The sequence below is a fragment of the Trichoderma virens genome (genome assembly GCF_000170995.1).
Source record: "Trichoderma virens Gv29-8 chromosome Unknown TRIVIscaffold_4, whole genome shotgun sequence".
In the NCBI taxonomy this organism is placed as follows: domain Eukaryota; kingdom Fungi; phylum Ascomycota; class Sordariomycetes; order Hypocreales; family Hypocreaceae; genus Trichoderma; species Trichoderma virens.
Genome location: NW_014013745.1, coordinates 1,439,419 through 1,453,985, shown reverse-complemented (window position 1 = coordinate 1,453,985; position 14,567 = coordinate 1,439,419). Strand labels below are relative to the sequence as shown.

The following is a 14,567-nucleotide window of genomic DNA, read 5'->3' as shown; positions in this document are numbered from 1 at the left end:
TATATACCAGTCACCGGATCAATGCTACCGCCTGACGACACGTCCTCTTTCCACACCCATCTCGTACATCGTTGCTCTCTCTCAGACCAGTCAAAGACATTGAAATACTTGTGTGCCATCTTGAAATTTGCGATACGGATGATGTGAACATCCTCTTTGCACACATAAGGCGTGGGAGCGAGATCGCGCATATCAGCCGAGATAAGGCCCAGGTATACCCACTTCGTACGCTCTACGGATAATCCATTACTGGATCAGCTCTCACACTTTATACGAGCAATTGTATACTGCTATAAATAGGGTAATTATTCCTATTCAACATTTTACCATTTGCCTTAGTAGCGGCGTCAATGTAATGGCGGCAGTATTACGTGGGCGGCTTATAACCTTAGATACAGGTAAGAACGGGCCACTTCTCATCCCTTTATCGATAAGGTTCCAGAGGTGCTCATAAAAGGACGGCGCGCGCTGTAGCTCTTCCCAGCTTCAACCTACTACTCGCTGCCTCCATATTACTACGTCAAGCTCGACGCTCTTGAGCCATCTGACCTCAGATGCGCTTCGCTTGGATGCTCCATGAGGCCAAGGCTCGCATTATAAAAATCAATTATTTCTAATTTAATATTCCACCCTTTCTCTCTTCCTAGCAATATTATACGACGACACAGAGGTTATTCGACGCGCTAGTCGATAGACGTTGAGAGGGCGGGCAATGGAATCCAACAACAAACCGGATGGGCCTATAGGGTCCATTGAAGAGCCTGGCATCAAAGCCGAAGGGCAGCTCATACATGCCATGCGCAGGGAAGTTGCAGAATTGCTTGGTAGACAACAAACCAGCTTCCCTGGTGCCCAACCCGTCAGTTTTGCCAGACAGCATCTGGATGAACTGACCAGGCAAGAGTATGGCAAATATCAAAAAGACTGCTAGAATTTCTAAGCATATCGGCTAATGTGTGCCCAATTATCAGTTACTACATATGCGAAAAGTCGGATGGAATTCGCTATCTCCTCTACTTGACCGAAGACGAGAACCAAGGCGAAGCCCATTACTTGATTGACCGCAAGAACGATTACTGGTACATCACCAACAAGAGCCTCCACTTTCCCCGTGAAAATGATGTTAGTGCTTTTCATACGGCAACACTTGTCGATGGCGAACTAGTCTGGGATAGTCTGCCCAATGGAGAGAAGGAAGCTCGATTTCTCGTCTTCGACTGCCTTGTGATGGATGGCAATAAGCTTATGGACCGGTCTCTTGATAAAAGGCTTGCTTATTTTCGAGAACGGCTATACACGCCATATAAGAAGCTGTTCAAGGATTTCCCTGACGAAGTGCAGTATCAACCGTTTATTGTGGAGATGAAACCCTTCCAGCTGGGTTATGGTATCGACATGATGTTCAAACAGATTCTACCGAACCTAAAGCATGGCAACGACGGCCTCATCTTCACATGCCGGAACACGGCTTACAAACACGGCACTGACCCCCATATTCTTAAATGGAAGCCCCCGGAAGAAAATACTATTGACTTGCGGCTTAAACTTTCGTTCCCGACCGTCGAGCCTGATGAATGGGAGCGCAAGGAAGGCATTACTGAGCCGTTTGTCGATTATGACAGTGTACCTAAAGCAGAATTATTTGTCTATAAAGGTGACGGTCCGGAAAAATACGAGCGGTTTGACGATCTTTTCATCACCGAAGAGGAATGGGAAATATTGAAAAGCTTGAATGACCCTTTGAATGACCGCATTGTGGAGTGCAACCAGGACGACCAGAGAAGATGGCGTCTTCTCCGCTTCAGAGATGATAAAAAAGAGGCAAACCACACAAGCACAGTCACAAGCGTCTTAGAGAGTATCAAAGACCGCGTTTCGGTAAAGGATCTCTATGACGCCGCCGGAGTCATCAGAGATAGTTGGAAAGCCAGGGCAGCACGTGAAGCTCCGCGCCCACCACGATAAAGATACGGCGCTACTCAAACATCCACGGCGCGCCAGAGCAATCAACGATTTCTTTCTCAGAGAAGAGTTGCAAAGAAACTTTTTGCAGTTACAACGAATTATCCACTTGTCGAAAATAGCCCTACGCAGACTCAATAACAATAATGACATCATCAGAGCGGCACTCACAGGGGATTAACATGTAACATTGAAAGGTGTGGACATTCTGAGCAAGGACTCGATATATTTCTAGTCAGTGGACTTGGCTGAGGGGAGGGGAGATGTATATGTCTATCAGTATGCTTCGATAACAAGAATCAGCAAAACCGCCGACGGCTGAGCTGGATAAGATATGGGATACCGGCGTCATCGGAGTAGTTGGTTTGGAGAGGATATAGGCGTCTGGACAAGTTTTTTTTTTTTTATGGTGAGAGAGGCATTACTTCTCCTTGGGTCTACAAGTAGAGCTATACAGGGCTTCATATAGTTTACGGAGTGCGTATTGAATCACTCTGACACGGTGCCATATTTGCCAAAACATGACTTCCGTAGTTATAAGTAACTACTAATCATCTGATTTTTATAACAAAGCATTCGTTCCCTATTCGTTGGCCAGCCGGCCATATTTCATCCAGTTCCCTGCAAAAGATTCCGTTGTGATGCCTGTAATTTAAAAAAGAGAGGCCGTAAAAAAGAAAGAAATCAAATCAAATCAACCCTTTGAAATATAACCATCCTATCATGGAGCATTGTCCAAAGATTATCTCAATAAGAACCTACTATGCCGATGCTCTTACAGCATAGACATACCAGTCACAATCACCACGATAAGGCAGCAAAGAGCGTGGCTATGCGGCTCCATGCCCTTGTTGCTGCTGGAAACAACAACGGGGATGGTGGGGACAATGCCGCCTGTTGCGGTGCCAGCTGGGATGCTGCTCGCACTGCCGTTGTAGCTGGAGAAGACTGGTGGTATGAAGACGGTAGTCGTGGTTGTGGCTAGCTGGCTACTCGGCGAAGTGATGGTCTCAGTGAGAGTGCTCTGACGGGATGTCTGAGCGCCAGCTTTGGAGCTGTCGGCGTAGTCGGTTGAGATACTCTTTGTGGGCTCGGAGTAAGCGTTTGTGACAGTGACGATGATGGGAGAGGGAGCAACGCCGATGGTGGTGACCGTTGTCTTGATGGTGGAGACAGCAGTGACAGTCACAAGATCCGGGGTGGCGGAACTGATTACCGTAGAACTCCAGAGATCGGAGATGACGACTGTGACGAAGGAGGTGACGGGTTCTACGGGCTGAGAGTAGCTGGTCTGAACTGCTGTGACGGTCGATGGGTTGCCAGAGACAGTCGCATCTGGAAGACCGCTGGTGAGAGAGATGTCTGTAAGGACATTGGTCACAGTGGACGGGTTTCCAGAGATAGTCACATCTGGCAGGCCGGTGACGGAAACATCAACGTCGGTCACAGTCATTGGGTTCCCAGAGATGGTGGCATCCGGAAGCCCACTGGTGTAGGATATATCAGTGTTGATGTTGGTGACTGTCGATGCACCAGCAGTCACGGTAACGTCGCCGAGGACCGAGCTGGAAGCCCAGGGGTTGTTGGGAGTGGGCACAACGGTTATGGTCACGGTGACTGTGGTGTTGGCTGAGCACACTGGAGCCTCTGAAGTGAGGATGGACGTGGTCATGGTTGTAGTTTCAGTAACAACAGCCGGCTGGGACGGAGTGATGATGGTGTAAATGGTAGAGGTGGCCGTTTGAGTGCTGCATCAAAGGTATTAGAAGAGGCTTTCTTTCAGAGAAGCGGCGTTTGTAATCACTTACGAGATTGGGATGCTGGTGACAGAAACCGTAGGGTTGGGTCCAGATTCCTGAGTCACCGCAGCGATGGAGCCATCATCAAGAATGTAGGTGACAACCTGAGCAGAGGCACCAGACATGACGAGTTCGGTTTCGTTGCAATCCACACCACGACGGTCGAGCTTCTGATTGACAATGGGAAGGGCCTCTCCAGCCGCAACAGCAAAACCTCCCTGAGACTGGTAGAGTTTCTCTAGGCCAGCTTCATCAGTCAGCATTATCCAGCTTTACGTTTCAAGAAGGGATAGTATCATACCACAGTGAGCGGCCAGGAGAGTAACCGCGAGAACTGCAGACAGCAGGCAAAGGGCCATAGCAGCGCCCGTGAGGATCTTGAAATCGAGGAAATATTCCTTGATCTTTTGGACAGCATTCATCTTCTGCTGGGGCGCAACGCCGCTTTCAGAGTCCTTCATTTCCTTCATGTTGGCCACTGTCAAAGGAATGTCAATTTTGCCTGGATAGAGACGAGGGACGAGGCGACCTACTTGTGAACCACTGTTGCGGTATGCTCTGACCAGAATAGCGAGACTATAATTATTTATTAGCGAAGAACTTGTGTGAAGCGGGCTGGTGAGGGAAGTTTGTCGGGAAGAGCTGCTCGGGGTGATACAAGCGTGACGATGGCACAACGGGACGGAGAGGTGGGTTTCATACTGATCTGAATGGACTGCGAAGCTTCAAAAGGTTTGAAGAGAATGGGAATGCTAGAACACGATAATAAAAAGAGAGAGCGTGAGTGAATCGGATGCTGTTGTGGGCAGAAAACGAACGAGTGTGTTGGGTGCAGGTGAAGGAAGAAGGAAGAAGTGCGGGAGGGAAGAGGCAGAGGGGTTTACATGTACGAGCCCTACCGTTTGTTTTTTTTCTCCGCTACAGTGAATCACCCAGCAAACAATTTCGAGAAATAAAGAAGAACGCGAGGTACGCGTCCTCGGGTTTGTAGGGGTGATGTATCTGGGCAGCTGGTGGATGGAGTTTGAGGAGGCTGGTTGCCGGACCGGCAAACTGGCAACTATTCGCCTACGGAATATTAGAGAAATTGCCAGAGTACTACTTGTAGGTACATGCATGAGGTGACACTCAATTATACGAAAAACCATGGTAAGAGTAGTGAGGTTTTCGCATCCATGGACTTGGCCAGGTGGAAACGCATTTGTTGCAAACACGGGATTCTAGTAATGAGGATCAGACAAATTTGACACTGATTGGCAAGAGTGTAATATTGCCAAACTTGGCTTTGGGAAAAGCAATCTACATAGACTCATTCAGTACACTTGGAAAGCTGTTATCAGCTTCTGCTTTATTTCGCCTCATTGATGTCTCTGACGGCTCGTTCACATCGATCTTTGATCTGCCTACCCGCATCTTACCGGATACACGTACGAGCTTATAAAAGTACCAGTTATAATAAATCCGGGCAGTATTTTGGTGAATACGACCGCTGATACCAGGTATTTACTCATAGTTAGGCGGATTTCATCCCAAAGACTAGGTGGGTATGTTTGTTATTTACGGTATTGCACGCAGCCTGAAAACTTATGAATAAAGGTACATAGTAAGGCATAGTTATTATTCCTCTTTTGTCATCGACAAAAGGCAGTAGTTACTAAATAATCCAATCGTCAGAAGGACAACGCATAAGCTTTCTCTCAGGCTATTGACTCCTTTGTTTTACGCTTGCAATGTTCTTTGGATATTCGGTTGATTGGATCATTATTGTTGTGCCTGTATACAACACCACTTTACTGCATAAAGATAGCTTGGACTGGTGCCGTAAAAGCAATAATCTGCTCTGATAATATTACATGTATTAATGAGCCCCCAATCTCGAGAAGCTTCAGTCACTATATTGAGTAGAAACGCTCCAGGTCAGAACTCATGGTGTGCTGCGTTTAGCGTCCCTGAGGATTTACCTATATCTAGGTAGAATTGTCTAGTCGGACGAGCTCAGCACAGATTCACCAAAGGATTCCAGTATATCACCATGTCGATTGCCGTGGCGGTTGCCAAGGTAGACTTAGTTTTCCAGTTTCTAGCTATAACTTTCTACTTCTCCGACCTCCTCTTAACGGAGTGGTTGAATCAGGAGCTTTATTCCTTGCTCACACGTGCAGCAAATAATACGGCATTTCCATCTCTGGCCTCCGTTACCGGATGATGCAAAAAGCTTTAGACCTCTGTCGGGTTGCATTTCGTATCCAACGGGAGTATTGCTACTATGTGAAACTACGCAGGACACGAACCAAAAATGGCTGAAACTCGCATCACGCTGCACAGCGCCGTACTCACATTAGTGAGTATTTGCGCTCCTCAATGGCGAGACCAAAAAAAAAAAATAGGGGCCTTCGAATGCTCAGCACTCTACATCCATTGCCGAAATTTCAGCCTTACGAGTCCTTGTGTCTGAATACTCAGTCAGCCTCAGTCATTTATCCCAAAGCTCAAGTTCTTTCAGGCACGGTCAAGTGATGAACCGGTAGTACTAGGCAGTAATTAATTTACCCGCGGGCATAATAAACAATGCCAAACTTAGGTACGAAGTAGCATTAGAAAATAATAAAGCATTGCGCAAAAAAAAAAAAAAAAAAAAAAAAAAAGGATACCTACCCTTTGTATGCGGAACCCACATAAACTTAGGTATCTCCCTTATCGCAGCAATTGCCCAGCTAGCGGACGCGGGGCCACTCCGGAACATCTTCCCCCATCGCGTCGCGTAACTCAGCACTGGAGCTCCCCTCTAAACTTGTTGCTTCGGACATCTCCATCTTATGCATCATCCTCTCACGCCAATTCCAGGGTGCATAAAAATTTAGCCAAAAATTCTGCCGAGACCGGTCGTCGACTTCTCGAGCTAGGCAGCTGCTCCTCTCTCCGCCAAACCAAGCGTGTTCCAACTGTGCGATGCTGTGACCCGCGCGCAGCAAGACGAACGACTTCGCGACCAGCCAATCAAGCGGACCTCGGGATAGTTTGTTCGCCGCCTTTCGACAGCAACGCATCGCCATCCTGGTGCCCGCGCAATCATGGTTCGTCAGTCCACGAGGAAGAGGTCGGCGCCCGCGCCAGTGGAGGAAAAGTCTCACGCGCCGGAGGAGCTTCAAGAGCCAAACTCGGACGCTGCTGAGGTGGAATCTGAGCCCGAGCACGAGCCCGAGGCGGAGTCGCAAGGAGCTGAAGGCGACTACGAAGGGGAGCATCGCAGTCTCCAGTTTGGCGAGGAGCTGTCATGGCGGCCTGCGAAGCCAATCCCCAGCGGCACTCTGCTGACTCGCCTGGAGAAGCTGTCCAAGGAGCTGGCAGAGTTTGAGCAGGGCGAGGTCGATCTGAGCTCTCTCAGGGATGTTGCAGCCCAGCTGTCGCATCGCAATCTGTTGCAGCATAAGGATAGAGGAGTCAAGGCCTACACTGCATGCTGTTTGGTGGATATCCTACGGCTGTTTGTCCCAGATGCCCCGTTCACGGATGACCAGCTCAAGGTGGGCCAATCCAAGCTTCAACGCCCTCTCCATCTTGCTTTGCTAATTGATCTTGTATAGATGATGTTTGGCCTATTCATCAAGGATATTCTGCCTAGCCTCCAAGACCCCACGAACCCTTACAACAGCCAACACAAATACGTTCTCATGTCTCTGACTGATGTCAAGAGCATTCTACTACTACCGGAAATCCATGGAGCCGACGACCTGTTGTTGCGTCTGTTCAATTCAACCTTTGATGGAGTTTCTGCAAACGCTAAGGCACCAGCTGAGGAGCAGGTTGCAAAAGATGTCGAGATTCACTTGACGGAAATGTTGATTCAGCTGATCGACGAGTCTCCTGGCAGCGTCCCGGTGAGTGTCATTGACGCCATCATCAGCCAGTTTTTGCGAGCAGCGCCCCCTGGCGGTGGCAGCCGAAATAAGGAGCAAAACGGCAAGCAATCGACACTTCTTCACAAGACAGAGCCAGCAGCCTATGTCATGGCCAAGGCTATCTGCAACGGATGTGCCGACAAAATGGCACGCTATGTTAGCCAGTATTTCAGCGATGTGATCCTCAATGCCTCCGGATTTGCAACAGCAGGGAATGGCCGCCATGGAGATGACTCGGATGAGGAAGATAGCCATGCAGGACCCTCAGATGCCGACCTAAAGAGCCTTCGCCAGGCTCATCTTCTTATCCGAGAACTTTGGCGAGCAGCACCTGCTGTACTTCAAAACGTCATTCCTCAGCTAGATGCCGAATTGTCCGCCGACAACGTGCACTTGCGCCTCATAGCCACAGAGACATTCGGTGATATGATATCCGGTATTGGAGCCGCAGGCCCGCCGCCGCCTCCTGTTCTTGACCCTGCCGCATACCCTCCAATCAAGCTGATGGATGATAGTCCAGCAGTAGCTGAAGCCAATGTTCTCACCAAGCCATATTCTCCGCAATCTTTCGCGCAAACACATGGGGCGACTTACCGCAACTTTGTCGGCAGGAAAAACGACAAGACGGGAACTATCCGGACTGCTTGGGTAACTGCTGCTGGTTACATTCTTTCTACTTCTGCCGGTGGAATTGGGCTTAGCAGCCAAGAGGAGAGCGAGCTGGTTAGGGCGCTGGTTGACAAGCTGAATGATAGTGAAGAAAAGGTTCGTTTGGCAGCTGTCAAGGCAATCGAGCTATTCGAGTTTCGAGACATTGTCCTCAAACTCGGCGTCATTGGTGGTGTTGAGAAAGAGGGCTCAGTTTTTGCCAGTCTGGCAGACCGATGTCGAGACAGAAAACCTGCCGTGCGAGTTGAAGCAATGGTTCTGCTCGGCAAGCTTTGGGCAGTCGGGGCTGGAGAGATTGCAGACGGACAGGAATCTGTTACCGCCTGTCTCTCAGGCGTTCCGTCACGCATTATCAATGCTTTCTACGCCAATGATCCCGACCTCAATGTCCTTCTCGACCGTGTCATGTTCGAATGTCTGATTCCCCTGAAATATCCTCTCATTAAGGGTAAAGGGGCCAAAACTGCAGCTGCATCCTCACAAGGCAAAGCTGCGGTTGGCCAGGCAGATCAGGATAAGATACGAGCTGAAAGGATTCTACTGATGCTCAAGTCCCTCGACGGTGCGGCACAGAAGGCTTTCTTCGCCATGCAGGCGCGCCAGCCTCAGTTTGCCAAGGGTGTTGAGATCTTCATTCAGCAATGTGAGGCGTACAACGGCGGTGTCATTGAGGCGAATGAGGAAAAGGTCAAGGCTGGTCTCTCCAAAACCATGCAATGGCTCGGTGCCTACTTCCCCGACCCATTAAAGGTTCGCGCCGACCTTCAAAAGTTTGTCAAGCTCAACGAGCGTCGCAGCTACCAACTGGTCAAGTATGCGATTGAGTCTGAAAGTGACTTCAAGACCGTGAGGCGTGCCATTGCAGAGCTGATTACGAAGATCTCAGCAACCTCTGCCGCCGGTTCTCTGGATACGCTAATTCCCTTGCTCTATCGGTCAAGCTGTCTCATGTTCAACAGAAGCCACCTAGCAACCATCATGGACTACTCCAAGAGTGATAAGAACGGTTTCGCTACTGTAGCGCATCAGGTGCTCAACGACATATCTCAACGGAATCCCGATATCTTCAAAGCCCATGCGGAGGAATTGCGGAAAGAGCTTATTCTGAAAGCGCCAACAGAGGCCAGCAAGTCCCAGGATGCTGCCATCGTCGATATTCTCAAAGCCTATTCATCTTATGCTAAGAGATATCCGGCTGATATCACCTTTGATAAGAGCTTCACGCAGACGCTTATGAATTATGCTCTCTACGGCGTTCCCATCAAAACATCAAAGTACGCTATCAACGTGCTTCTTGCGAAAAACGACGACAAGAGCAAAGTGACGGCCACGACCCTGCTGCGTAAGGCGATGGCAAACTGGAAGTACGAAGCGCCCCATTTCCTCAATAAACTGGCCACCATAAGTCAGCTAGAGCGCTTAGCACCGACCGTAACCGTAGATTCGGACCAGGCAATCAACGACATGACCATAAAGAAGATTTTACGCGAGGTACGAACCGAAGCCGGGCCGAAAGATCCGTCCTGGGTTGATGACGCCGACATGGATGAAGAGCTTCAAGCAAAATGTCTTGCCATGCGAATCCTCGTCAACCAAGCTCTTGCTACATCGACAGATGCCGATGCGGAGGAACGTGTCAAGCCCATCTTCAAGCTTCTTAAAACCTTTGTTGTCTCGGAAGGCGAGTTTTCCAAGATCAAGGACACACCGAAACACCACAAAAAGCGTCTCAGATTGATGGCTGGTCTTATGATTCTGAAACTCTGCACTATCAAGAAGTATGATGACCAGTTTGACCCTGCAAGCTTCAATAAGCTTGCGGAGCTTGTTCAAGACACTGAGCTCCAGGTGCGCCGTCGGTTTATGGATAAGCTGCAAAACTATCTCACACGGGGAAAGCTGCGCGCACGTTTCCTTACCATCCTCTTCCTCACAGCATTTGAACCTTTCCCGGATCTGAAGAATCGAGTAGAGACGTGGCTTCGATCACGCTCCCGATACTATGCTGAAAACGAGCAGCAAATCATGGAAGCTCTCATGGGAAGGCTTATCCCATTGTTGGCTCATCATCCAGACTATAGCGCAGATCCAGCTGACTTGGTCGATTTCGCAAATTACTTCCTCTTCTATCTGGGTGCAGTTGCTACCGAACAGAATGTATCCTTGATTTACAAATATGCTGAGAGAGTCAAGCAAACTCGTGACGGTGTCGACCCGGAGAAGAGCGAGAATCTTTATGTGTTGAGTGACCTCGCCCAGACATTGGTTCGCCGGTTCCAAGAGAGAAAGAATTGGAGCTTCCAGGCTTGGCCAGGCAAAGTTGGTCTGCCTACAGGGCTGTATACTGCTCTTCCATCCAGCGAGGTTGCTCAGCATATTGCAAAGAAGCAGTATATTCCGGACGAATTGGACGAGAAGCTGGACGACTTGATTCGGGCGATGGACCGCAAGAAGGTATGACTATGGCGCTGTCCGTCCATAGAATTGTTGAATGTTTACTAACGCAGCTCTCCAGAAGCGAAAGTCAATACATGAATCATCAGACCATCCAGCAAAGAGATCCAAAACTCAGTTGAAGACTGTTATCCGAGAAAAGCCAGGCCCAAAAGCGAAGACAGCCAAGACCCCCGGCAAGAAATTAGCAAAGCCCAAAGCGACTCCCAAGGCCAAGAAAGCAGCTCCTTCTGTGCCAGAGGGTGAACGACGCCGTAGTGGCCGCGCTCACAACATCTCAACCTATGCAGAGCGCGGGGATGAGGAGGACGAAGAAGAAATGTTGGAGGGAGTGGCAGAGTGGGATTATGGCAACGAGGATGATGACGACAATGAGGATGCATCTGAGCAAGAGGAAAGCGGCAACGAAGATGACAATGATGGCTCCGAGTCGGAAAGCGCCGAGCCTCAGGCCGAAGCAGAAGAGGCTGCTGAGGAAGAGGACGAGGAATCAGAGCCCGAACAGCCCAGAAGCAACGGAAAGAAGACGGCCGCCTCCAGGGGTAAGGGGAAATCGCCGGTCGTCAAGGCCAAGGCGAAGCGAACCACGCGTCCTACCCGTGGGCGGCCTCCTAAGGAGACTTCGGACATGGACGTAGATGATGATGACGACGAGTGAAATGTGTATGCTAGGGAATGGGTTTTGCTTGGAGACGAAATCGTTTATACTCTTTGGGCTCTTGAGATGGACATGTTTGACTGATTGGGTTGACTGGTTTTATCTGATTTATTACCTGCTTTGTCTGTCTGTGTTTTGTTTTGTTTTGTTTTAAGAAGAAAATTGTTCATATTGGCCTTTCTAGTCCCTTGTCGCGTTTACGCCATCATTCTTTGTTTTTCGTCTCATCGTTCATCCCTGTCTGTGTCTCTCTCCCTCGCTCTTGAAAATCTCAGTCCCGCCAGCAAGCAAGCATTGGGGGCGGGGAAAGCGTTTTCTTCGTGTTTCTTCTTTTTTTCCTCTCAGCTCCGTCTTCGTCATGATGTATGATTGGCTTTTGAAAAAAGGAATTGAAAGGGCGGGCGCTCATGGAGGTCGTGTGATCTAGCCGGGGTTTTCAGTGTTATATATCCAATTTGACCAAACGGAGGTGTTAGCAATCATGCAAAAGAAAGCTCGAATCACGCGTATAAATAGGTGCCTTGCAGTTATAATTTGGGTTGTCTTGGTAATGTATTCATTGACCCGCCGCCCTAGATTCCAAGATAACAAGAGCCTTTCCAGCACCGTTGCCCACCTTGTAGTACACGGCATTGATACAAAAAAACGAAAAAGCGCAGCATACTATTTTCCTCTCTTCTCCTTGTCTTTCCTTTGCAATATATATCTGCCAACCAGAAAAAGTTCATCTTGTATTTTGTCTGAACTTATCATGAAGCGCCGCTATTCAAGATATACGCCCTTAAAATTCTACTGCATCCATTAAAACCCCCCTTCCTCCGCCATCTGGTCTCTCGCCAGCTCCGGTCATGACGTTGAAGAAGATGCTCCAGCGCCTTGATGTGCTAGCCTAGCTCTGACTTTTTCGCGGTGGCCAGAGAATCTAAGATGGGCCTCGAACTTTTGTGCCGTCATATCCGGGCCAGGAGTATAAAGCTTCGTTGTGCAGTCCAGACAACGGATTCGCGGGAGCCAGGCATACTTAACGCCCTCTGGCATGGGCTGTGTCTGGATGGGCAGCTCCGTGACGGGGTCAAGGTGTGAGTACTTCATTATGGCCTCAAACCTGTCGCCATTCGGATACTGCTTCTCGAGCTCCTTTAATGACTGCACAAGCCATTCAGGTGGCGGAGGCTAGTGATGGAGGTGTAAGCATGAGTTATGATGGCTCCCATCAAGAGGGTGACGGATGGTTTAAGGGGGACTTACTGCTGGGGGAGGAGATTGGCCAGGAATGAGCGGTGGCGCAGGTAGGCGGCCTATCTGTCCTGGAGGAACGGCTCCGGTGCCGGCCGCTGCTGGTTGAGGCGTAGATCCCGCTGGAGCCGGAGTTGGGACTGGTGTCAACGCCTTAGGCTTTGGCGGGGCTGTGAAGGTCGGTGTTCGTATATTGGAAGTTGAAGAAGGGGTTTCTGGTGGCACGGAGGAAGTAGCCAGATCACGGTAGTCGCCTCGTATGATTCGCTTTAGCTTCTCCCTGTTGACTCTCAACGTCACCACCAATTCTGTGCGGTCTTCCGTTTCTTCACGGAAGCGGCGAGATGTTCTGGTTTCGTGATGGTGGCTGGCTATATCTGGCGTTTCTGACCGGCCCAGGTTTGCCATTCTCTGCTGGGCGGCAGATGCGGCACCGCGCATGTTTCTGGTGCGAGCCGTGCCGGCCATATTTGACGGCGCCGGAGAATCAGGCGCCGAGTCTTCGCTTTCTTCAGACTCGGATATCTCACCATCTCGAGCCACCCGCTTCCTAGTAGGACCAGCCACCTTCTTGTACAGCCTGCTCTCCTCAATGTTTGCCGCAGCTCCAGGTAGCACAGACGATACGATGAGAGTGCGGATGGTACGCTGCCTGTCCTTGAGGTCGGGAAGCTGGGGTCCACCTCTCCTGTTGATTGATCTCTTCTGCCGCCGCTGGTCCCGGGAAAAGACTGTCTCGTTTCTTTCTAGATCGGCTTCGCTCATCTCATACAGATAGGGGGCGTATTCCTTGGCCTGTTGCTGCGGGCGGAAAACAGTCGGCAATGGTGTCTGCAAGAAAGCAGACACTAGGTCCGAATCCTCGACCGGCCTTCCATCGAATGGGTGGCCAATGCTGTAGAGACTCTTTGTGAAGAGCTGTGATTGCTCGCGGATGCAGTGGGCAATGGCCGTGGTAAACTCCCCAGACAGAGAGAGGTCTCGAGTCATGCCGGCGGCAAACTCTTCGGGAGAGTTGCTTGGGTTGTTGATTTCCCATTCGAACTGATCCACCAGGGTGTGTTGTCCAATTGTGATGTTGAGCTTGACCAGAATACGCATCTCGTCGTTCTTGTAGGCCGAATAGGGGAGTTCCGGGTCCAAAGCATCTTCTTCGGAATATGCGAAAGGGTAAAAGTCGTTGAGCTGCTCCCGCATCTGCAGGACGACCTGTTCATATACAGGCTGTGAGGCCGGAGGCTTCAGGCCCATGTCCTCGACCAGCTGTGCAGCAAACAGCTCGACGGCCAGGAGGCGCTCGTGCAAGTTCCAAGTAAAGGTGTCGCGCAGCTTAATCTTGTCCCACTCAACATCCAGCCTCAGGGGCACCAGATCCTCGTGCTGCTCGGCCTGCTTGAGCATATCCTTTCGACTGTATTTGAGGGGAGGCGTAGTCCGGTGGCCGGGACGAGGTTTCTGGGAAGGATACACGACTCGAGAGGGGCCGTGGTTCTCTGTGTACCCATTGGCATAGCCATTGTAGCCCTCGCCGTACAGCTTGCTGGGGGGAAACCACTGTTGGTATGCGTTGCGGACGGATCGATACTCGTTGATCATCTCGCGCATCTCGTGCGATGACTTCATGGTCTGGTTGAGCTGCTGGCTGAGGGCGGACGCGGCGATGGAGTCGCGCATCGTGTAGCGCTCAACCATTAGCCGGTCAAAGGACTCCTTTGTGCGCACGGGCATGTCCGAGGACCCGGACCTGGAGGCGGCATCTTTCGCATCGTCAGAGGCCGTGGCCGACGTCGTCGATCCTGGGCCCGTCGCCGGAGCCGGCATTGATGGCTGAACCGCGGCCATTGTCGGGTCGTGATGCTGGTCTTTGTCGCGAGCGCTGGCGCCGCCGAG

At 50.3% G+C, this 14,567-nt stretch overlaps 4 protein-coding genes across 4 annotated transcripts; 2 read left to right on the top strand and 2 right to left on the bottom strand.

Annotated features, from left to right (window-relative positions):
- Window positions 1-712: 712 nt before the first annotated feature.
- Window positions 713-1,965, top strand: TRIVIDRAFT_30734 (uncharacterized protein; the record flags this gene model as incomplete). The annotated part of the gene is made up of 2 exons (XM_014103396.1): window positions 713-903; window positions 972-1,965. 2 exons carry the CDS (start codon window positions 713-715, stop codon window positions 1,963-1,965), a joined length of 1,185 nt encoding a protein of 394 aa, XP_013958871.1.
- Window positions 1,966-2,545: 580 nt separating this feature from the next.
- Window positions 2,546-4,231, bottom strand: TRIVIDRAFT_220110 (uncharacterized protein; the record flags this gene model as incomplete). Its single annotated transcript, XM_014103395.1, has 4 exons — window positions 2,546-2,607; window positions 2,755-3,710; window positions 3,771-3,999; window positions 4,063-4,231. The coding sequence occupies 4 exons, from the start codon at window positions 4,229-4,231 to the stop codon at window positions 2,546-2,548; spliced, it is 1,416 nt and encodes a 471-aa protein (XP_013958870.1).
- Window positions 4,232-6,961: 2,730 nt separating this feature from the next.
- Window positions 6,962-11,339, top strand: TRIVIDRAFT_122402 (uncharacterized protein; the record flags this gene model as incomplete). The annotated part of the gene is made up of 3 exons (XM_014103394.1): window positions 6,962-7,285; window positions 7,346-10,783; window positions 10,845-11,339. Coding segments are annotated over 3 exons (4,257 nt in total), but the record flags the coding sequence as incomplete, so codon positions are not given.
- Window positions 11,340-12,287: 948 nt separating this feature from the next.
- TRIVIDRAFT_31111 (uncharacterized protein) lies at window positions 12,288-14,498 on the bottom strand (the record flags this gene model as incomplete). The annotated part of the gene is made up of 2 exons (XM_014103393.1): window positions 12,288-12,614; window positions 12,690-14,498. The coding sequence occupies 2 exons, from the start codon at window positions 14,496-14,498 to the stop codon at window positions 12,288-12,290; spliced, it is 2,136 nt and encodes a 711-aa protein (XP_013958868.1).
- Between the last annotated feature and the right edge of the window lie 69 nt (window positions 14,499-14,567).